This window comes from Vigna unguiculata, chromosome 9 (genome assembly GCF_004118075.2).
Source record: "Vigna unguiculata cultivar IT97K-499-35 chromosome 9, ASM411807v1, whole genome shotgun sequence".
Taxonomy (NCBI): Eukaryota; Viridiplantae; Streptophyta; class Magnoliopsida; order Fabales; family Fabaceae; genus Vigna; species Vigna unguiculata.
This window is the reverse complement of record NC_040287.1, coordinates 41,562,320-41,585,322: the sequence shown is the minus strand read 5'-3', so window position 1 is coordinate 41,585,322 and position 23,003 is coordinate 41,562,320. Positions and strand designations below refer to the sequence as shown.

The window sequence follows — 23,003 nt, the reverse complement described above, 5'->3', positions numbered from 1 at the left end:
AAAAATCTTAATTCTATCATTCCGCAAAACACACAGCAGAGAACTTTGAGTACACAACTACTTGTAAAACTGTTTTTTGGCTGAACTAAATTTGTTTTCAATTTATATGAAATATTTTTTTTTCAAATGTAAGCCTTTTATTTCTAAAGTAATCGATCATGTATCAATTAATTAAAAAGAAAATTTTCTGGTTTCCTCTACTTGGCGAGTGAATTAACAGGAAGTCCAAAGAAAGGATACTTTTTTTATAAACCTATTAATCTTATTAATATACATATTTAACAACATTTAACATGCTTACACAAATTAACACGATTTAACATAAATAACAACTTAAAACACCCGTTAGCATACAAAAAAAATTGATATTTGTAAACTAAAAAAATTATATATTAATTTGTTTTTAAATTTAGAAATCAAAATATAATTAAAATTTAAAACAAATTTTAATTTCACGTAGAGAGACTCACCCAAACATATTTCAACCCAACTAATTTCACAGCCAATTCAAATCTAAAAGAGAATACTTGTACACAAATATGAAACCAATAATATTAAAAAGGGAATTAAAACCAACCTCAAGATGCAAAGAAGAATTCTTACAACAGTGGATGGATCCTCGAGTGTTTAGTATTGAAGTCTCACAGAACAAATATAATAAAAGAACACAAATTGAAAGGTGAGTGGTCTTACTTATATAACTTCTTAAAGATAATAAATCTCATCTAATCTATAATCTAGGCAAATCTGCTATTAAAATTTTGAAATTAAAGATAAAATCTTTATCTAAAAACTGAAATAAATAAAATAAACTAAAATCTTTAGGATAAAATAAATCTAACTGAAATATCTTTGTCAAAGATTATAATATTTCGATAAACAAATCTGTAAGGTTACGTTAAATAAATATATAATAATAATTATTATAATAATAACGTTTATTTAATAGAAAGAAAGTGAAAATAATAAAACGATAATAAAAGAACACAGATTGAAAGGTGAGTGCGTCTTACTTATATATCTTCTTAAAGATAATAAATCTCATCTAATCTATATTCTAAGCAAATCTACTATTAAAATTTTGAAATTAAAGATAAAATATTCATCTAAAAACTGAAATGAATAAAATAAACTAAAATCTTTATCTTTATAATGGATAAAATAAATCTAACTAAAATATCCTTGTCAAAGATTATAGTATTTCGATAAACACAACTGTAAGGTTACGTTAAATAAATATATAATAATAATAACGTTTATTTAATAGAAAAAAAGTGAAAATAATAAAACGACACGAGTCAAATGATGCTGCCACCTTCTGGGCCTGGCTCGTGCGTGGCAAAACGGCAATGTCGTTTGTTGGTAAGCGTGGACAAAGTAAAGAAGGAGGACATGAGTTGAGTTGAAGACAGAGAAAACTGAAGAAGAAGAAGAAGAAGAAGAAGAAGGAGAAGAGGCAAAGATGATATTGCAGTTTTTCGTGCTTTCTCAGAGAGGCGACAACATCGTCTACCGCGACTGTGAGTGCTTTATTTTCTCTTTCTCCCTTCCGTTTCCATGATAATCCATTTTCATTAAAACAATTTCCAATTAAATTTTTCTATCCGACGGGGAGTGATTGCCAACAAAATTCACCCACCCTGCACCTTATAGCTAGGGTTTCACTAATTAATGAATTAAATGAATGCAGATCGTGGTGAAGCTCAAAAAGGAAGCGCCGAGACATTCTTCCGAAAAGTCAAGTTCTGGAAAGAGGATGTCGAGGGAGATGCTCCGCCTGTTTTTGTAGGTATTTCATTCATTATGTCATTTATCATCTTTTTCTTTTCACATTTCTCGAGAATTTATTCCAAACATTTCCAAATATATATTTCTGGGACTGCATGTTCCCTCAGGGTATGGTAGTTGTTGTGCTTTGTGTCATTTATTGATTATTGATTAACGATGAAAAAAAATCAGGAAAATTTGCACTTTGCTTGTTTTAGTTTTTAAATGATATTCACTATTCCCCGTTTAGATTTTAAAAATCCCTTATGGGTGTGTTGCCACTTCTTTAGTAAATGCATAAGGGAGATGGGAAATGAGTGTCTTTGTTTAAAACTGAAGGTTAGAGAGTGTGTTAAAAAGAGCGTATTACCTATCACTTGCCTCGCTTAAAACTAAAGGGGTCAACGCAAAAGTCATCTAAAAAGACCTAAATGTGAGAGCAATTTGTCCTAGTTTTCTTACTTTTCTTTGATTTTTAGCCGATCGTTTTGATTTATGTACCTTTCTGTTTTTCGCAGAATATAGATGGTGTGAACTACTTCCACGTGAAGGTTGCTGGATTGCTATTTGTTGCTACAACCAGAGTCAATGTCTCCCCTTCTCTTGTTTTGGAACTTTTGCAAAGAATTGCGCGTGTCATCAAAGATTATCTCGGTGTTCTTAACGAAGACTCCTTTCGAAAGAACTTTGTGCTCGTTTATGAATTGCTAGATGAAGTGATTGTAAGTATTTACTTACTATTCTTGCTTCAACTGATGGTTTCTTAGGGAAAATACCTGTATATGCATGTTGGATGTGAAAGCATGTTTGCCCAAACTTCATTGGTAAAACGTTTGTCCTAGCACCTTTGATTTCTTTTCGTCATTTACACTTTAGTGATTATTCCTATCAGTTTTTATTGACTGTTGTCTACAACTATTCACATGCCAAGTCTCCCATGAACAAGTTTCCAATTTTCAACTCTCGATGTGCTAAAGCTGACAGGTTGATCAGATATGAAAGCACACTTTTGTAAAATTACCTTTTAGTCTAAGTGTCACATTTTGGGAGGCAGGAAAACTATTTAATTTGTACAGAATCTACAGATGCTTGATAGTTTTAATCCAACCATGATGTATGGATTTTTTATTTTTTTACGAGAAAAGTGAAACTTAATTGTTTACTTCATTAATATTTCTACGGCTTCTCCAAACCATTTTAAACCTTAATAACTGTTGCATGGTTTTAACTGCTGCATTTTCTGTTTGATTTATTAATACTGAAGTTTATTTGTGCCAGGATTTTGGTTATGTGCAAACAACATCCACTGAGGTTTTGAAGTCTTATGTTTTCAATGAGCCAATAGTGATTGATGCTGCACGGATGCCTCCCCTTGGTCCTGCTTCCATTTTTATGGTATGTAGCTAACTAATTGGAAATCCATTCATTTTCTTGCTGCTGGCATATTACTGGATTTCATGCATGATTTTGTTGACTTGTTACTCCTATATTTGCAGCAAGGGACCAAACGAATGCCAGGTACGGCTATTACAAAGTCTGTGGTTGCTAATGAACCTGGTGGTAGGAAGAGGGATGAGATATTTGTTGATGTAATTGAGAAAATAAGTGTTACATTCAATTCTAGTGTGAGTATGCTGGTCATCCTTTTTATGGTTTTTCCATGCTTTCTGTTGTGATGTCTTCCTTCCCTTTTACATACATTTACTGCTATAAAATTGAGGCATTTTGATGAGTTTGTTGTTGGAAGCAGGGATTTATACTTACTAGTGAGATAGATGGAACCATACAAATGAAGAGTTATCTTTCTGGTAACCCAGAGATTCGACTTGCTCTCAACGAGGATCTGAGTATAGGGACAAGTGGTAGGTCAATCAACATTATATTTTGTTCCCCTTGAAAGTTAAAACACTGAGAAAAAGTGTGTTACGTTTCTTTGTCATGTTATTTTCTTGGTAACATGTCCGGCATATTTCTTGATCGTATTCCCTGTATTAATATTTAGATTATTATGTTGAAATAATTATATATTTAGTGTTAATGGGGGATATTTTTTGTTGAGTTTATATATTTGTTGGTCTAATCATTGATGGATGGATAATTTTCTTGAAGAGATTTTTGTTGGCTAGTTGATTTTTTCTATCGTATTTGCTATTGGTATATCTTTTCATTCTCTCTTAATCCCGTTCTATCATCTTTAACAGATTATAGAGGTTCGGGTGCTGTGATTTTAGATGATTGTAACTTCCATGAGTCTGTACACCTTGATAGTTTTGAAATTGATAGAACTTTGTCATTGGTAAGTACATAGTACAGTAACTTAAATATATAGATAACGCAATAACATGTTATGCTTTTGAGTTCCTTGACGAATTACTATTCCATTGTTTGGTAGGTACCTCCAGATGGTGAGTTTCCAGTCATGAATTATCGTATGACTCAACCTTTTAAACCACCATTTCGTATTACTGCATTGATTGAAGAAACAGGATCCCTGAAGGTGGTTTAGATCCCCCTTCTTCTAACTTTCCTAGTCTACACGTTGTTTAGCATGTACTGATGGTCTTCATATTTTTATAGGCTGAAGTGACAATTAAAGTGCGAGCTGAGTTCAACTCAAATATCAATGCTAGCACTGTTCTTGTACAGATGCCTCTGCCATCTTTGACAGCTCGGTATATACATTTTCTTCACGATTATTGCGCATTTAATTTCAGTCATAGTTGACAGTAATGATTTAGTGCTCTTCTCCATAATCAGCTAGTTAGCTGAGTAACAGGCTAATTGGGCTGTTTAATAGGTTGGGATGTTTGATAGATTGTCAAGATTTAACTCACTATAGGCCATATATTGGGTTTGTCAAATGAGATAACCTTCAAACCACATAAAAAAAAAAGAAAAATTCGTCATGCTTTTAAAATCAAAAGATTTAGCGAATAACATTTATGTTAGCAGAATTGGTGCAATCTTAGCCTTTGAATAAGCAGCAGAATCTGTTTCATTTTTCTATCTGCACTGCATCAAGCCCAAAAGATAGACATTAGTAATTCACCACGTAGCCAGAAAATCACTGGCTGATGACAGGTTTCGTTGTCACGCCTGGTTGCTTGCTTGTAAATTTTTGTTGCTACCAGTAGAATGGATGGACATTCAACTGCAGGAGATTTTGAAATATAGAAAATATACGTGAAAACCAAATATGGCAAATGATATCAATACGAACAACAGCCAATTTTACCACACTCACTTGTAATAGCAAGCCGTTCCTTTTTCAGTGCTAGTATTCCCACATAAGCATTCAAGATCAGAGCTCAATGCCCAATATTGGGTGTCTAATCTTAAATCAGAACTCAAAGCATTCAACGTACAAAATGAAAAGAGGAAAACAAAAATGGCTACTGGGCGATGCACCACTGGTAGTCACAGACTCAGGGGTGAGTGGCTGGTGGATAAGAAAAAGAAATGAGATAAGTACGGAAACTATTCATGTATATGCTGGAGCCTGGTTTATTCTTGATGCGATGGGATGGTTGGAATCTGATATACTGAATATGCTACCTTTTGTTTGTCTCTGTGTTTGTGATGTAATTTATTGCACATACACGCTGAGATGCTCCATTCATTACATGATTTAAGTACTATCCCGGTTACTTAATCTTACATCTTTTTAGTAAAATTATTTTCAATTTTTCAGTGTTAATTTTGAGTTAGAACCTGGAGCAGTTGGACACACCACTGATTTCAAGGAAACAAATAAAAGACTGGAATGGGGCCTGAAAAAGGTAACATATACTGTTTGTTTTCCACTGATAATCAGTATATCTTTAAATACTTATCTACGGATGTTCGAGGCTAATACCCGTCATTAGAGGAAAACAATTATGTTTGGTCCATCCTCTTGCAGGTTGTTGGTGGATCTGAACACACTTTACGTGCAAAGCTGACGTTTACACAGGAATTACATGGTGCATTGCTTGTTAATAATTATTTTTTAGCTCACTGTTTCAAAAGGCGTTGTTCTTCTCTGTAATGAATTAAATTGTTTTATACTGAGCACAGGAAATATCATGAAAGAAGCAGGACCTGTTAGCATGACTTTCACCATACCTATGTACAATGCTTCAAGGCTTCAGGTAAACTGCTAGGGATTTTCTTGGAACTATGTTTCTTCTATTATATTTATTTAACAAAATGTGTATTGGAATGTTATAGTGCCATAGTTTTACTGCTAATCTATAAATTAATCTTACTATGTCTTTGTTGATTTTCGAAGCTGGTGTTACTGGGCTAAATCGGATAGTGTTATCATTCCTAATGATTTTATATGTAGATTCAACTTTCCTGCATTATTGCAATTTGATTTTGTATCTGGTTTACATGAACTCCACCTTAAATAGATCCAAAAAGCCATTTCCTGATGCAGGTTAAGTATTTGCAAATAGCGAAGAAATCAAAAGCGAATAATCCTTATCGCTGGGTTAGATATGTAACAGAAGCAAACTCATACGTTGCCCGGTTGTAATTGGAATCTCTGCAAATCCGAAGTCCGAGGTTACTTGCTTTCCAACTCATTGATGTCCATGTATGCTGAATTATTCCAGAAAACTAGGAGTAACATTTTGAGTTAGTTAACGTCGTTGTTTAATTTGCAGTTAAATATGGGGGTATGGCTGCGTAAGACTGTACTGTACATGTCAAAGATGATTTACACGAGATAATGAATGACCAGATGGAACTTGAGTTGATTATTGGATAAATAAAAAATGTACAAGACAAATTACTAGGAAGGCTGTGATAGTAAAACTGTGTAACGTTGAGGGGCAGACTGGTAAAACTCAAACTTTTTAAAGACTTTATGTAATCTCATTAGTGTTATGATGTGGTGAGGCTCCTAAGTCATGGGGTGGTCTAGAGATATTGGTTGGAATGTATATGCGCCATTGAACCTGAGCTGGTTTTGACGAGAATGCGATTCCCTTGGCCCGTCGTTTGTCGTTTGTCTCCGAGCTTTAAGAAACAGTCAAAAAGGAAAAAGTGAGATGAAACCGGAAAGTCGTAGAAAGAGTAAGTGCAGTAGCAATATACTTTTTGTTGGGTCGATGTTCCTTTGTCCAAAAGCATATTGAAAATCACACGATTCAGTTTCGAATGCCTTCGATTAATAGGAGTATATGATCAATATAACAAAATAATACACTTTATAACAACTATCGATATACTGAAAACGTATACAGCCTACAGCCTTATTGCTGAGTTTAGGGTTATATTTTACACCTTCAAAGTCATAATCTTGTTTTTTCATCTCAGTTCTTCAAACATTGGTAAATAATGTGCGAAGGTGTCACACTGTAAACCACGAATGATTATTTAGGTTGGGCATTAGAGGAATTGAGCCAACCTAGATCTTATAAAATGGTGTTCCATGTTTTTCTGTCGCCAATAATGTGTCGCATTGACATGTTTGATTGAGCTAAAAGCTAGAAGGATTGGACTGTTAACAGTTGTTCTGGCAACATTGTTTTGTTTGTGCAGAGCTGTTTGCCGTTAATTTGTAGTGCTTTTTGTTTAGTTTGAGTTGATTTAAATCAAGCAGAAACGTATTCTTGTTAGGTAGAAGAATTCGTCGGCAGAACAGTACAGTGGCCATTTAAGTAGTAACATGATGTTCAATTTAGTTGTTACTATGAATGCATCATTGTTGGCAGTGATGTTACATTCTGCACAATCATTTGATATAATATACATATTCAAACGTAATTTTTTGTTTTTCAAAAGGATTCCTACTCATGTTACCAGTCTTATATACCATAATTAGCATGAACCCCTTTTTTTTTCGCTTAATTTGGTCTCGATCAGAATTTAAAAGCATATCTGCAACTATAACAAAGCAAGTGAGAAGGGTAGGTGCATCTTTTGATTGATATTTTTTATGGAATTCTTAGTCTCTAAGCATACTTTTGTATATATGCCATAGAACAGCTAAATATTTTAGAATACAAATAGAATTTTTTATGCTAAAGTTTAGCATTTCTATAACATTCAATGGTGCGATAAGTTTAGTATTCTTAAGATTAAAATTGCAATTATTATATATAAAGTTATATTCCATAGAAGAAAATACGAAGATAAAAAAAATCACGTCTTTTCGCTACTATTATATACGAAGACATTAAGGAGTGCGTTACACCTCACTTTGACTTCCTTAATAGGACCTAGCCGCAACATGTATATTATATTAACCCTCCAGATTGCAGTTACTGTACGAATTACGAGATCACATTTTAAACCTTAATATTATGTTAGTTACAGGAATAATATCCTTTCGATCAGAAAAAATATTTCTTGCTCTACTTTTTTCACTTGTAAAGATTTTCCAGAATATATTTTATCATTTCAGCATAAATTTTTAAAACAAAATATAAATATATCTTAAAATCTTTTACATCAGAGAGTTTCATTTAATAAAGACATTTATTTTAGGATGCTACAAAATCTTATCGTAGTAGGTTAATATTTAGAGCTTGTTATTGACCAAATTAACCCCAGATAAAAGTTTTTTAAGTATATCATATATGACCAATAAAAAGGCTCCTTAAGAATGTAATGAACTTGTTAAAGATGTGATACGTTTTAGTTTTTGCGGCTGAGTAACCAAATTTTAACCAGATAATGGGAATCTACACGTGATCGAATGATAGCCATTTTGAATTATTTATGTTTCCAGAGATTATCCACTAAATTAGAGAATATCAGCCATAAAATACGATTTACCTTCTCTATTAATGTATCTGTCCAAATACAGGTAACTGTTGCTCTCGTTAATTCTTTTCCCACTATCGATCTTTATTTTATTTTGTTTTTACCGATCATTTTTATATACTCACTGTTTACTTTAGTTGTCCATTTTTATATTTCTGATATCAACTTTTTAGTAAAAGCATGTAAATATGACGTGTTAAATTTATGTGTATAAATTCAATGGATTGTTGCTCTCTCTTTGACCTTTCTGGTAAGAATAAGAAAAGTTGAAAAGTACTGAGGCATGGACCCTTTCAATTTATAGTACAAATAAATCATAACCTGACAAATTTATGAATAGTGGCGTCTGATAATTCGTTTTTGAAAAGAAAAGAAGAGAGAAAAATTGTAGACTAATGAAGTCCATATACATCTGATATTTTAAACAAGTACAGCAGCAAAATCACCACCATTTACTCTTACAGACACGTGCTACTCACTTTTATATTTTCTGGTTAGATTAGATTAGATTAGATTAGAACTCTGGTTTAATTTAACTCTTCTTTCATCAAACTCAAATACTCATAAAATAACTTCATTCTTATCGATTACGTCAAGCTTTTGATAAAGGAATGGGTTAGTGGGTTGACGATTAATTAAAGTGAAATAGTGCACCCCTCTTATCGGCACAACCTGCTGCGCTCTGTTGACTTAGATAGCATCATTTTCCCCTTTTTTTCTTTTCTCGTAATTTGAAAGGAAATCAAAGTGAGTATTAATTACCACAAACAGATGGTGCTCAAGAAGTGAACCCTGAAACCATAATCCAAACCACAAATTTGAGCATGACCCGTTTTTGTTCCTTGGACACACATTCATAATAATAATAATACACCCTCTGTTTCCACTCACCTTTTTATTCAATCATCTTCTCTTTTCTCTTTCCTTCACTCTCTTCAGTTTTCCCCATACCTTATGCATCATAACTAATCATTATTATGGAAGCCCCTGATTGTATCTATCGTGGCCAAGTAGTGAGCATTCTCCCAAGTGCTCCTACCCCAAAACATTCTCTCTACTTGTCCAATCTCGACGACCAAAACTTCTTAAGGTTCTCCATCAAATACTTGTACCTCTTCAAAAACTCCTTCAACTTGGACTTGTTGAAGTCTTCTCTCGCCAGAGTTCTAGTGGATTATTACCCCTTGGCCGGTCGCTTGAGAACCGTCGATGATCACAAGCTTGAGGTCGATTGCAATGGACAAGGTGCTCTCTTTGCCGAGGCTTTCACTCACACCACTCTTCATCAACTTCTCGAATCTTCCAAGACTCCAAACAAGTCTTGGAAGAAGTTCTTGTACAAGGTCGAAGCTCACTCTTTCGTCGATGTTCCTCCTCTCGTAGTCCAGGTTTCATTAACTCTTTCTTCCTTCAATTTTTTTTTAATTCTTCAATCCCTGCTTAATCTTCTGATCCTCTGTTCATGAAAAGGTTAATAGTGACACAGAATATGTAACTTGTGCATTTAGTGTCCACTGTTTACGTTTAGGTTCAAAGAACTTTGCTTTGACGTGAAGACGTGTGCTAGAAATATCTGTCTCTCTCTCTATATATATATAATATGAATTTATTGTGTCAAGGTTCTACACTTTTGTTTCTGTTAAATGAACGTCTTTCATCACTATGTGCTATCATCCACTTTTCTTCCTTTTCTAATTTGTCTCTTTCACATGGATGAAATCCATTTTCATAAAATATTCACATTTTCTTTACAAAATATAAACTGCCCAGTGAAGCACACAGATATATGAAAGTTGGTATCAGTTTGAAGTGTTTTTTGTTCTTGATTCGTTCATGAACTAGTAGGTTCGTCACTGCTTTTATAAGTCATCAAATATCAGATTAAAACTATCAATCACCAACTCTAAACAATGTTTTAAGTGTTATTATTTTCATAACTCTAAAGTTCTTCTCTTCCACACAAAAAACAGAGTTTTTCCCGTAAGTAGTGTTATTTTCCTTACAACGATTTCTTAATAATAAAATAAGTAATTTTTATTTAAAATTCAATAATTAAAAATGAGGCAAATTTTTTTTATAAAAATATTCATGGACCTGGTATATTGAATGATTTTTATTTTTTTTACATTCGCTCAGAATTTCTTCCATTAATCCATCACAGAAACTGTTATGTTTCTCTATCAAATGTATCCACAATTTTCTCCAATATTATAAATCACAGCACAGCCATAGTTTATGTGCAGAATCGGAAAAAATATAAATATATAAAAAAAAAATTGAATGTGAATGTTATTTGCAGGTAACGAAACTGGGTTGCGGAGGAATGATCCTGTGCACGGCGATCAACCACTGCGTGTGCGACGGCATAGGCACGTCCCAGTTCCTACACGCTTGGGCACAGCTGACGAAAACGCCAGAAGCGGAATTGACGATCGTGCCCTTCCACTGGCGCCACGTGCTGAAACCCAGACACCCCGCGCAGGTAAAGTTCCGTCACGGTGGCTACACCGCATCAAACCCAACCCCTCAAGTGGACCTCCTAAAGTTGATACAGTCACAGCCCCTGGTACCCACGTCCTTCACCCTCACCCCCTCCCACGTCCTTGGCCTCAAGAAACAGTGCGTCCCTTCCCTGAAGTGCACCTCCTTCGAAACCGTTGCGGCTCACACCTGGCGCTCTTGGATTCGCTCAGTGGGCCAATCCCTACCGTCCAAACTCCTTGTGAAGCTACTTTTCTCGGTCAACGTCAGAACAACAGTTGACCTTCCGCAGGGGTATTACGGGAACGGATTCTTGCTAGCGTGCGCCGAGAGCAGCGTGGAGGACTTAGTGGACGGTAACCTGCGCCACGGGGTGAGGCTTGTGCAGGAAGCCAAGGCGAGGTTGAAGGAGGAGGAGTACGTAAGGTCAATGGTTGACCTGTTGGAGGACAAAACTGTAAAAACGGATCTTTCGACGAGTTTGGTTATTTCGCAGTGGGCGAGACTGGGGTTGGAAGAGGTGGATTTTGGGGAAGGGAAACCTTTGCATATGGGTCCTTTGACTAGTGATATTTACTGTTTGTTCTTACCCGTCGCCGGTGACGCTAATGCCGTGCGAGTGCTGCTGTCTGTCCCCGAGACCATGGTGGAACGTTTTCAGTATCACATGATGAGACAAAGCTGGGAAGAAGAAGAAGAAAACGGATTCTTCTGAAATCTTGGTTCCCTTCCCCATGCATGCGTACTCCAGTTTCGGTGTGTTCAACGTTGTTATATCGATCTTTGTTTCGGTTTTTTTTTTTTTTTGGGGGCAGTAATTAATAAGAAGCTAGTTTTTTTTTTTTACCTGGTGGCTTGGAGGAGAAGTTGATTAGTGATGGTGAAAGACAGGTTGATGTGCATCGTATCCTCCTCATTTTCTACAATGTTGTTGGTCCACAGAGTCCGTGATTTCTGACTCTGATTTGTGATGGACGCGTCGGTATTACTGTCCCACAAATTATGTCTCAACACTTTCTTTCTTCCATCAAATCTGTGACATCAAGTTACCATCATAATAAATATATTATTTAAATAATATGCCTCCTATGCCGAAAGTTGCCAAATTTCACGCTACTTAAAGTTCATTTTTTTTAATTGGTTTATCGTAAAAACTTTGTATATGATATTTAATTTGAGAAAAAAAAAGGGAAGTATGTTGATGAATGATTTAATTAAAAACTGTTTATCTAGAATAAAATGTTTCACTTTCCCATAATGTCATGTCAAGATGATGGAACCTTAGGATGGTTCAGTCATGAGATTGCCATAAATCACGAGAAGCTAAGAGGTCCATCCATATATATATATGATTTCAGTTCCAAAATCTAATTAAACCCACCATTCACGTCTTAAACCAAAAAGGGAAAATTTACTGTTCTAATCCCTTACCGTGTGCTAATCTTATTTACTTTATTCTGTGTTTAAATGAGTGAAAAGTTGAAGTGGTTATGGTAATCCATGATTGCTTATGTAATTTTACTTTTAATCTTTACAACAGTGAAAGCAAATAATGTTGGGGAGAATTAAAAAAGGAATGAATGAATATTGGGGAAGTCAAAAAAATGTATTGGGGGAGGTCCAATGGTTGAGGAATTGATAAGATAAGATTATGGTTATAATTATAAAAGTATAATAATAAAAGTAAGAGTATGCAGAAGAGTGAAGGCACATCATATATTGATTGATGATATCTTTTTCGTTTAAATTTGGTAGATATAGATGCACACATAAAAAAATAGAAGATGCTTTTCTGATCTTGCACCTGTTGCTCTTCCAATCTTTTTCACAAAAAGTGACAAGCATTATCCAATCAAAACCTCGTTAACGGTACCTAAAAAGTGCCAATTCACCGACGCAACCTCCACTTTCTAATACCAAAACTTTAATCCAAGTTTATTCATATTGCTCCTGTATATTTTAACAATATTTGTATACTTATAGCATTATTGAGACATTCAATTATTAATTAGCCAGTGTATATTGTATTTAAAAGATGGTTCAATCAGGTTTTTTTCAGTAAAAAATTATTAATGACATCGAACACTACTAATATTTAAAATGACTTACAAAATTAAGTATTGATATTTATATTAAAATTTAGTGAATCAAGTCATTAATAAAGTTAACAATATTAATAATTTTTGTTTGAAATGAATCAAATTGAGATATTTTTTTTAAAAATTGAGACTTGATTGACACCTTTTAAAAACTGATACTAAATTGACATATAAGTACCGCCAAATTAATTAAACCTGTAAAATAAACCTTGAGTGTACATTATTTAATAGTCATAAAAGTGTCATCATTTCATATAATTGTTCTGACTAAGATAATAATGAGATTCCATCTTTAAATATTTGATAATTTAAGTAAAAACATATTTTAAGTAAACGTTACACGCACCTAATCCAACCATGAAGCTATGCTTTATTGTCTCTATTTTTTTTCATTGAAATATGATTTCAGTTAATGCACACTTTCTGAGGTTAAAGAATACTGAAACAATTATTTTCTTGTTAGTCAAAATATATATTTTATTTCATATTTTGGCAGTGCGATGCAATACGTCGTCACTGCAATGTACTGCAAAAATCCCACCCAAACTTTACCTGCGCGTGCCATAATAATAATAATATAATCTATGACAGTTGGTTATGGACAATAAATCTAATATATTTAAAATTATATATTATTTTGACCATAAATTCACATTGAATTAAGTGTATATTTGATCTGAAATGAAAAATTGGGTTTTGTTTTATGAAAGAAAAAAGAGTGACAGTATTTATCCAACTCCTCCACCACCACTACTTTGGTCATGCTCCTCATCATTCTTACCATACGATATTATCAAACTAGCTTGTTACATCAACAATTTTGAATAATATAACCATATTTTAATATCTAATAGATTTTTACATTTTTTTTTACATATATAAGTTTATTTTCTTAATGATTGCGTTATTTCTACAACTAGATTGTCAAGTGATTGATCAAATTATAAAAACTCAATAAAGCTTTTGTTATTAAGTATGTATAAGTTAGAAGAAGAAAAAAAATGAAAAAATACGTATAAAAGATGTTTGATGAAAAATAACTAAGAGAACTTTCTTATTTTTTAAATTTTAATATATATTAGTTCATAAACTTTAAAAGTAAATAAACATAACTTTTTAATGTACAATTTTTTTTTCGTGTTAAATGACACTTCAGATTAATATTTGAGCTATAACATATTGACACGCCGGCCTCGTCAACATAAAAAATCATAATTTGATTAAGAAAATTATATATTTTTTTAAGCTTAAGAATTGAATTGTATTAAAATTTGAAAAAAAAACAAATTCTAATTTGGTGAAAGTGTAAGAATGAAAAACAACTGTGAATTAATTAATAGATAAAGTATATACGATGAATATTTTAAAATAAATAGTGTAGTTATATTTTGATTCAAATGTTGTACGTGAACATAATCCCAAAAGGCATATTTATATCCCATAGGTGAGTGGTGGACTGAAATCTAAAATATTCTAGTGAGTACATTGATGACACACAAAATAGCATAAAATTGAAGTAATATTATAAAACTCACTGTGTTCATGAAAGCCATGTTGTTATACTTTATGATGAGGTGGGATATTTATAATTTGGAAATTATTTAAAATACAAACTCAACGAATGTCTTTTTTAGTGTTCTAATTATTCATCTGGGTATAACTGGTAATCCATAATAATTAAGGGTGTCTGAAGTTAATCACAATATTGCAAGATGACATTAACATTAGATAAATAGGTATAGTTTTATCAAATAGATTTGTTAAAAAACTCACCCAATTATATATATTTGTTTTCTTTGAAGGTGATGATATTGTATTAATCATAAACAAAAAGAATCGAAATCTTTTGAAATCTAAAATATAACATACATCGCAAATGTCTTATTTGGAGTATCACAAATATTTGAAAGGAGTGATTGATGTGTCTAGTCTTGTAAGCTTTTTTTTTTTTTTATGGAAGGGACGTCTTTCTAAGCTTATCCAAATCAACAAGGAATCATAAATTTCACCTATCTCTTTAATATAACCAGCTTCCTTCTTGAACTCCCACGTTTAATAACTTCATCTTCACATACATATAAAAAACTAAATTACTTTTTATTTCTATATCATACGATTTTTGTAGTCATCATTTTCATTATTACAATTGTCACCAAGGAAGAACAAAAGAGAGAAGAAAAAAAGAAAAACAAATATTAAATATGATTTTAGTTTTTAAACATAGACTTGAAATTTTTTATTATTCTAAATTTTAATATTTAATTTTCAAAATTTTAACAATAATGAAATATAATTCTTTTATCCTATATGTTACTGATATTTGAGCAAAACATATTAAAAACTTTAACAATTTAAATGTCGTTCTGAATTGTGTTTGAAAATTAACATTAAAAAATTTATATTTATTCATTTATAAAGTTTGAGAATCAAATTATATCAAAATTTAAAATATAGAAGAATTTTAATTTCAATTCCAAAATTTAAAAACTACAAATATATTTAAGGGAAAAAAAAGAAAAACACTCGAGAACATATTTTATGTGTTTTAAAAAACTCTTTCGACATACATTTTATGTGAGATATTCCAGAAAATTCATTTTAAAAAATATCAATACATTCCAAAACGTTTTTTTTCAAAATACATTTTATAGGTTCTGGAAAAGTTTTTTTCAATTTTTTTTTTCAGAAATTTCGTTCTAAAAATTTCATTTTGAGAATTTAGAGAAACTTGTTTCATAAATTTTCTGAAACATATAATTAAAAAGTCACTTTTATGCAAGATAAAATATAATTTTAAAAATTTGCTAGGTGCGCGAAGAAATTGTGGAATGCTGAAAGTATGTTTTACTATTTTCACCCTCAATTTTACTGTTTTCACCCGTATGTTTTATTAATTTGGACATTACAAAATTAAAATTATCCTACAACCTTAACTCGTAGTAAAATATCTTCATCCTTGTGCTTATTCTTTTACCATCTTCCTTCTTTACATGCATAGATTTATGTTAAATTATAGAAATATTTTTTATTTAAAGTTATTTTTTTAGTTAATTGTAAATATCTATAGAACTATTTACAAATTATATCTTTTAAGAACGAAAGATTTTCAAGTTTGATTGTAACATAATTTTTTGAGTATTTAACATTTTCTTTTCTACCCAAATCCCTTACTAAAATAAGTTATTTATATTTTCTCACTTAAACAATATTTCAAAAATTAAATCCTTTTGTTCAATGCATAGCAAAAACACTTAACTTTTATAGTTTTGTCAATTGATATGAGGTGTAAATCTATTATTACACAAAAAGAAAAACTAATATTTCGTCGTGCTTTGGATCTACATATATAACAAAAACTACTTGTTTTTATCGCATAATCATACATATGAAAACTAATTTCCGTCCACGGTAATTTTAATTTGGGTTAAATATGTTTTTGGTCCCTTAACATTTAGTGAATTTTTGAATTAGTTTATTTCGAAACTTTAGACCGTTTTAGTCCTTCATCTTTCAAAATACGTGAATTTAGTATTTTTAATCAAATTTTGTTATATTTATATGATGTTTCGTATGTATTTCAGAATTGTATTTGAGTTATTTATATTGTTTCACACATTTTTATTTTAATGTTAAGTCAAATACTATTATGTAACGCATTTGAAATGTCAAATAAATTTAACAAAATTTGATTAAAAGGACTAAATTCACATATTTCGAAAGATGAATGACTAAATTGGTCTAAAATTTTGAATTTTTTTTAAATGAACTAATTTCAACATTCACCGAAAGCTAATGACCAAAAACATATTTAACCCTTTTAATTTTTAAAACAAGTGATGCGAATATTAAACAGAGGAGTGTAAATAGTGTGGGCCGTGTATTTATTTGCACGTTCCATTAAAAGGACTTTTTTTTTATTCATACACTCATTTTGTTGAGTTTACACATTCCTTTTTCTTCACAAAAATAGTATTGTCAAAATCGCATTTCCACTGTGATCATTGCACAGCAGGAAAAGAAAATGTTTTCATGGAATAATTTTTATAAAGTGAAAAAAAAAGAAATGTAAGAATAAAGAAAAAGAGTGTGAGAATGACCCAGTGGAAATATTAGAAATTTAAAGTTATGAGTGGGCCTGGCCTAGGAATGTTTTGGTTTTATGATTCCCTAATGGGCCTGTGCGAATAAGAACATTAATGGGAATTTTAATATATTAGAAAAAAAAAAGGAAGCAATTTGTGGGCATAATAAAAGATTAAAATTGTTCCTGACCGACATTTAAAATTCGGATTAGGTTCTTCTATACTTCTACTGAAACCTTTGACTTATTTTTATTCAATACAAAAAAAAAAAGTGTACTCAATTTAATTATAATAATGGGAGCACTTACTTTTAATTATTGGAGTTTTGATTGTATTTTCAATTCAAAATTTTACATATTTTTTTTAACTTATCTACACTCTTTAGGTTCTAATAAGTTGCTATTTTGAGAACTTGGTTTTGAATTCCACTTTTGTGTATAAAAAAAGTTCGTAAGGGAGATTATATTTTACTAATGGAAATTACTAAATAACACAGCTAAAAAAATACGAGCACCCTTTAAAATGTATGAATTTCACAAAAATTACATATTTCCTATTATTTAGTTTACAAATTTCAATCTGTTCCATAAATTCATCAAAGTTAAATCGCTTATTGTAGTAAACATTTGAAATCATTAAATATTTGATGATATAGTAACTTTAAAATGTAATTAGAGTGACCCAGAATATATAATAAATGAATTATAATTTTGCATATTTAAAATAATAATAATAATAATAATAATAATAATAATCTAATTTAACATTTTTTAATAATATTAAATCATCACAATTTCAAGATAATTCTGGTTATTTTTCAGAATACAGCATATATTATGTTTCATGTACTATTAAAATTTATTATCGCAGCGGGATTTAATTAGAAAAAAAAAATCATAAAATAAAAGGATGTTTGAGTAATGCTTAATAGGAAAGACTGTAGGGTGAAAAGTGTATGACAAAAGATATTTTCAATTTTATGAAAAATAAACGTTTTTGGTAGACGTATAATTGATTTCTTGAATAAATGTTTGTAAAATAATTCCATCAAGATTAAAAAATCATTTGACAATAATTTGGAAGTGATTTTACCATTTTACATTTTTCAAAATGATTTTTTTTTTTTATATAACAAATTGTGACACTGTATACTCCAGAGCACACTAAATTATCTTACATGATTCATGCTATTAGAAAGGAGAAGAAGGATAAAGGGAAACCAAAATAAGAATTAATATATATATATATATATATATATATATATATATATATATATATATATATATATATATATATATATATATATATATATGAAAAAGTTAAAGAGGGAGGTAAAATTGGCGCCAAGTTGCACATGATGAACTCATAAATGGTGGACCCACCAATGCAGAGTTAGGAAGATAACATCTGAAACATGGAGATAATTTACATGTGAATGAGGTGAAGCATATATAAGATAGATTCGTGTATCAATTTGTTCATAGATTTCTTTTGTTTCTGAAAATAGGATGTTGTATCCAAATTTACTGTACCATTAATTTTGTCTTCCGCCGACACTCCGTGTGTCCGCTTCATTATTAACGAACACTCCGAAAAGGAATGAACCAACTTACGTGTCATTCACCCCAAAACAAAAAACAAAAACGTTATAAGTTTTCAGATTTATCTGTCTTGGATTTCTGTTTCACTTCCCCTCCGTCTTCGTTGACATGTCAACTAACCTCTGTGAGTAATAAAAAAACTCTCCCTTTTCTTTCTTGTTTCGAATTGTGCTTTATCATCGTTATTTCGATGTTTCTTGGTTAAGAATTTGTGTCAAGATTTCGTTTCTTTTACATTTTAAGGTGTAGAACAGCTAGCTGAGTGTGATTGACTGGAATTAAACTTCAGTGGATTGGATATTTGCCAAGAAATTATTAGTTCTGTATGAAATTTAAAGTGTTGAGAGTTTATTGTTATTTTGATTAGGCTTTGAAGGATTGGATGAAAGAAGAGAGAGGAAACTGAGTTTCGAGAATAATTCAGAGGATGAGCGGTGGAGAAGAATTGGAAGTCTGAAAAAGAAAGCACTAAATGCATCAACCAAATTCAGACATTCTTTTAAGAAGAAAAGAAGCAGAAAAGGTTGTAGCAGGAGCAATTCCCTCTCCATTGAGGATGTTCGAGATGTCAAAGAGCTTCAAGCAGTGGATGCATTTCGACAAGCACTTATGTTGGATAACTTGCTACCTCCGATACATGATGACTACCATACGCTATTGAGGTCCCAAACACTCTAACTAGTTTTTTTTTTTTTTCTTACACAGGAAATTCACGTATTAACACATTTCTTGCAGATTCTTGAAAGCAAGGAAGTTTGATATTGAGAAAGCAAAGCACATGTGGGCCAACATGATCCAATGGAGGAAAGAATATGGAACAGACACAATAATGGAGGTGAAGCATTTGATAAAATAATATGTATTCGATTTCATGATCTGAACATTGATGTATACTACACTGTGGTTTCTGGTGTGTAGGATTTTGAATTCAAGGAGTTGAATGAGGTTCTGAAACACTACCCTCATGGCTATCATGGCGTGGATAAGGAAGGAAGGCCTGTTTATATCGAGAGGCTAGGGAAAGTTGATCCCAATAAGCTTATGCAAGTAACTACCTTGGAAAGGTATTTGAGATACCATGTTCAGAGTTTTGAGAAAGCTTTTGCTGTTAAGTTTCCGGCTTGCTCTATAGCTGCAAAGAGACACATAGATTCAAGCACAACTATTTTGGATGTTCAAGGCGTGGTAAGTTTTGTGTGTCTAAAAGACCAATGAATGTTTCCTAAACAAAATTTAAGGTTGGAGTTTGTAATACTATACTGTCTTTATGCTTTCCAGGGCTTCAAAAACCTAACAAAGTCTGCACGGGAGCTGATCACCCGTCTGCAGAAGATTGATGGTGATTACTATCCTGAAGTATGTAGGTTTTATCTTCATTTTGTTTGAATTTTCTTATTGTTCATTCATCTAGTGCTTCTAAGTTCTATTCTCTAAATGATACTACTGTGTAGACACTCTGTCAAATGTTCATCATCAATGCTGGTCCTGGTTTTAAGATGCTCTGGAACACAGTGAAAACATTTCTTGATCCCAAGACCACTTCAAAGATCCATGTACGTGATAATTTTGATTTATTGTTTACGATTAACATTCCATATTTTTGGCTCGGAGGTAATTTAGGTATAGATTTAATTGACACTTGAATGTTCCATTAGGTTCTCGGAAATAAGTTCCAGAGTAAATTACTTGAGATTTTAGACGAGAGGTAACTGTACATTCAATTCTGGTAATGGAGTGATTTCTCAATCAACTTGTTATTTGAGAATTCTGACTAATCGTAACTTTGCAGCGAGCTTCCAGAATTTCTCGGTGGTACGTGCACTTGTGTAGATCAAGGTGGTTGTATGAAGTCAGATAAAGGGCCATGGCAAGACCCAAACATTTTAAAGGTGACTGCTGTAATCAATAAATTTTAATTAGCTCTCTCAGGTTTTTAGTTCTACTTTGCATCTTACTGAGTCTGTGATTCAAGTAGAACAATTTTGAGCATGCAGATGGTTCTTAGTGGTGAAATGGGATGTTCTAAACAAATAGTTACTGTTAATAACGACGAGGGGAAAGTGATTGAATGTGACAAGATATCTTATCCAATGGTAAAGCTTCCATAACCATCTTGAATTAACCCTGAAAATTTGGTGAGTTTGGAATTTTCAGATGTTATATTAACAAATTCTTGTCTTCTGGGCTTTTGATAAAACAGATTAGAGGTGGCAGTGATACATCTACAGGAGAATCAGGATCTGAAGTTGAAGATATTGCTTCTCCCAAAGCGTGTGGGAACTGTATTAGCCCTATGTTAACTCCTGTCTATGAAGAAGTGAGTGACCATGGTACATTGATACTGATCTTGAGGTTGCAAGAAAAAAAAATGTTTCAATAAGTTTAATTTTAAGTGACTTTACGTTTATCAGGCAAGACTGGTTGGTAAGGCTAGTGATGGTGGTCGAGTAGTTGAGCATGTTCCCATGGTTGACAAGGCCATTGTTGTTGGATCAATGCAGAAACAAGCAACATCGAGAAAGCTACTTTGCTCAACAGGTTATATAGTTCATGCACAATTATTGGTTTTGACATGCCATTATTGTTGGCTGAGAATGGATATTATTGTTACTTAAAACCTGCTGGGATGGATGTAGACACTTATTTGTTTTTTCTTTAACTGAACCAACAAATGACATTTTCAAAATATCTGTCATAATTAATTTCTAAGTTGGCATACAGAAAAAAAAAATCTAAAGGAATGAGAAGCTTGCAATTCCAATTCAATAACCATCCGCGTTCATTGAATCTGTACTTTACTACTTACCATTCCGAAGAGAGATGAAAATACGTCAAACTACTTTAATTTTTGCATGTAAAATAAACAATGTTACTTGGATTTGATTGCTGAATTTTTTTTTCTTTCTATCGAGTACTGAAATGTGAAGAATCTCCTGAGTGTTACAGCTGGCATCATTTTGGCCCTGTATACTTTTGCTCGTTCAATAGCATTTCGTGTGACGAAGGGAATACGGCACTCAGAATCTGGTTCTGCCTCAAATGTTCTTAACATGGCTGTTGGTTCAACAAATAAGGAGGAATCTCGTCCTCCTTTACGTGCTCCCGGATTCACAACGACAAACCTTTCCTCATGTACCTTAAAACGCCTCGGGGAGCTTGAAGAGAAAGTTGACATGCTGCAGTCAAAGCCTAATGTGATGCCATACGAGAAAGAGGAGCTGCTCAATGCTGCAGTTTATCGTGTGGATGCATTGGAAGCAGAGTTGATAGCCACAAAAAAGGTTTATATCCATTTCTGAATCACTTTTTAAACTTTTGGTGTATGTGTGTGGCATCATGTTCAACAATTTTGTGTATATCTATAACTGGTGTGTTTAACTTTGTGAACAGGCTTTATACGAGGCTTTGATAAAACAAGAAGAACTTATGGCACACATAGACAGTGAGGAAAGAGAGAAATTCAAGGCAAGTCGATGATGTTTGCATCTTGTTTAGATGAAGTTCTAGTTATGATGTATGGGGACTCTTAAAAGTGTGTTCTATCTGTTTGAAATGCAGAGAAAGGTTTGCTGGTAAAGAAGACAACGTGCATGGTCGAGTTGTTCGATGGGTGGTTTCAGTATCATACTTCTCTCCCTCCACAAATATATACATTATATGAGGAGAACCAATTGACGGGCAATGATGTATAAAATTGCAGGGAAAGATTGGTTTGTATTTCTGTCATTTTCCAAATAAATTTTCATGACATCATGTTAGAATAAAAAAATCACAGTGCACGAACATAAGCAATATTTTGCTTGGCAGAAAGATTGATAATGGTACAACACCGATTAGACTGAGTTAATTACATAATGAAACAGTAACTACTATATTACATCGGATCTCTGACATGAATTCAACTTTTATCTCATCCATCATCTTTTACCTGAGAACGTTTGTACTCAACTCCTGTTAATTTTCGGATCATGATGATTTTCATTGCATCGGGTTCTTCAGTCACAGTCACCATGATTACGTACAAATTGAGGACGTAATCATGCTTTTACAAGTTGCTTTTGCCTGCACCTTGAACGGAGCAGTTCTACTGACGCTAGACTTCTGCAGTACATAATAAGCCCGTCAGATATGTTGGTACCATTAGCAATGTACCATTGATCAAGCTTCCATTATGATCCATTTCAATTAAAACAAAAGAATTGAGGAACGTACAAACG

At 32.4% G+C, this 23,003-nt stretch overlaps 3 protein-coding genes across 3 annotated transcripts; all 3 read left to right on the top strand.

Moving 5' to 3' along the window:
• The first annotated feature begins 1,314 nt into the window (after positions 1–1,314).
• Positions 1,315–6,765, top strand: LOC114164482 (AP-4 complex subunit mu-like). Its single transcript, XM_028049176.1, has 14 exons — positions 1,315–1,520; positions 1,691–1,785; positions 2,286–2,489; positions 3,046–3,162; positions 3,264–3,392; positions 3,518–3,629; positions 3,969–4,063; positions 4,160–4,264; positions 4,345–4,439; positions 5,459–5,546; positions 5,669–5,729; positions 5,824–5,897; positions 6,188–6,315; positions 6,417–6,765. The coding sequence occupies exons 1-13, from the start codon at positions 1,463–1,465 to the stop codon at positions 6,284–6,286; spliced, it is 1,332 nt and encodes a 443-aa protein (XP_027904977.1). The 5' UTR covers positions 1,315–1,462; the 3' UTR covers positions 6,287–6,315; positions 6,417–6,765.
• Positions 6,766–9,254: 2,489 nt separating this feature from the next.
• On the top strand, positions 9,255–12,084 carry LOC114164261 (omega-hydroxypalmitate O-feruloyl transferase). The gene is made up of 2 exons (XM_028048863.1): positions 9,255–9,911; positions 10,823–12,084. The coding sequence occupies exons 1-2, from the start codon at positions 9,501–9,503 to the stop codon at positions 11,717–11,719; spliced, it is 1,308 nt and encodes a 435-aa protein (XP_027904664.1). The 5' UTR covers positions 9,255–9,500; the 3' UTR covers positions 11,720–12,084.
• A 6,581-nt stretch (positions 12,085–18,665) lies between these two features.
• On the top strand, positions 18,666–22,670 carry LOC114195974 (phosphatidylinositol/phosphatidylcholine transfer protein SFH8-like). Its single transcript, XM_028086429.1, has 14 exons — positions 18,666–18,910; positions 19,154–19,448; positions 19,522–19,621; positions 19,705–19,971; positions 20,065–20,142; positions 20,238–20,339; positions 20,442–20,491; positions 20,576–20,675; positions 20,781–20,879; positions 20,987–21,103; positions 21,198–21,324; positions 21,733–22,067; positions 22,177–22,251; positions 22,345–22,670. Exons 1-14 carry the CDS (start codon positions 18,895–18,897, stop codon positions 22,360–22,362), a joined length of 1,779 nt encoding a protein of 592 aa, XP_027942230.1. The 5' UTR covers positions 18,666–18,894; the 3' UTR covers positions 22,363–22,670.
• The last annotated feature ends 333 nt before the right edge of the window (positions 22,671–23,003 follow it).

Excerpts from the sequence above, each read along its gene's own strand:
- LOC114195974 (XM_028086429.1), top strand. Across the intron at positions 19,972-20,064 it reads TTTTGGATGTTCAAGGCGTG|GGCTTCAAAAACCTAACAAA; the intron begins GTAAGTTTTGTG and ends TATGCTTTCCAG. Across the intron at positions 20,880-20,986 it reads ACAAGATATCTTATCCAATG|ATTAGAGGTGGCAGTGATAC; the intron begins GTAAAGCTTCCA and ends TTGATAAAACAG.
- LOC114164261 (XM_028048863.1), top strand. The coding sequence starts at position 9,501 with ATGGAAGCCCCTGATTGTATCTATCGTGGCCAAGTAGTGAGCATTCTC. Across the intron at positions 9,912-10,822 it reads TTCCTCCTCTCGTAGTCCAG|GTAACGAAACTGGGTTGCGG; the intron begins GTTTCATTAACT and ends TGTTATTTGCAG.
- LOC114164482 (XM_028049176.1), top strand. The coding sequence starts at position 1,463 with ATGATATTGCAGTTTTTCGTGCTTTCTCAGAGAGGCGACAACATCGTC. Across the intron at positions 3,630-3,968 it reads TCTGAGTATAGGGACAAGTG|ATTATAGAGGTTCGGGTGCT; the intron begins GTAGGTCAATCA and ends CATCTTTAACAG. Across the intron at positions 5,547-5,668 it reads TGGAATGGGGCCTGAAAAAG|GTTGTTGGTGGATCTGAACA; the intron begins GTAACATATACT and ends ATCCTCTTGCAG.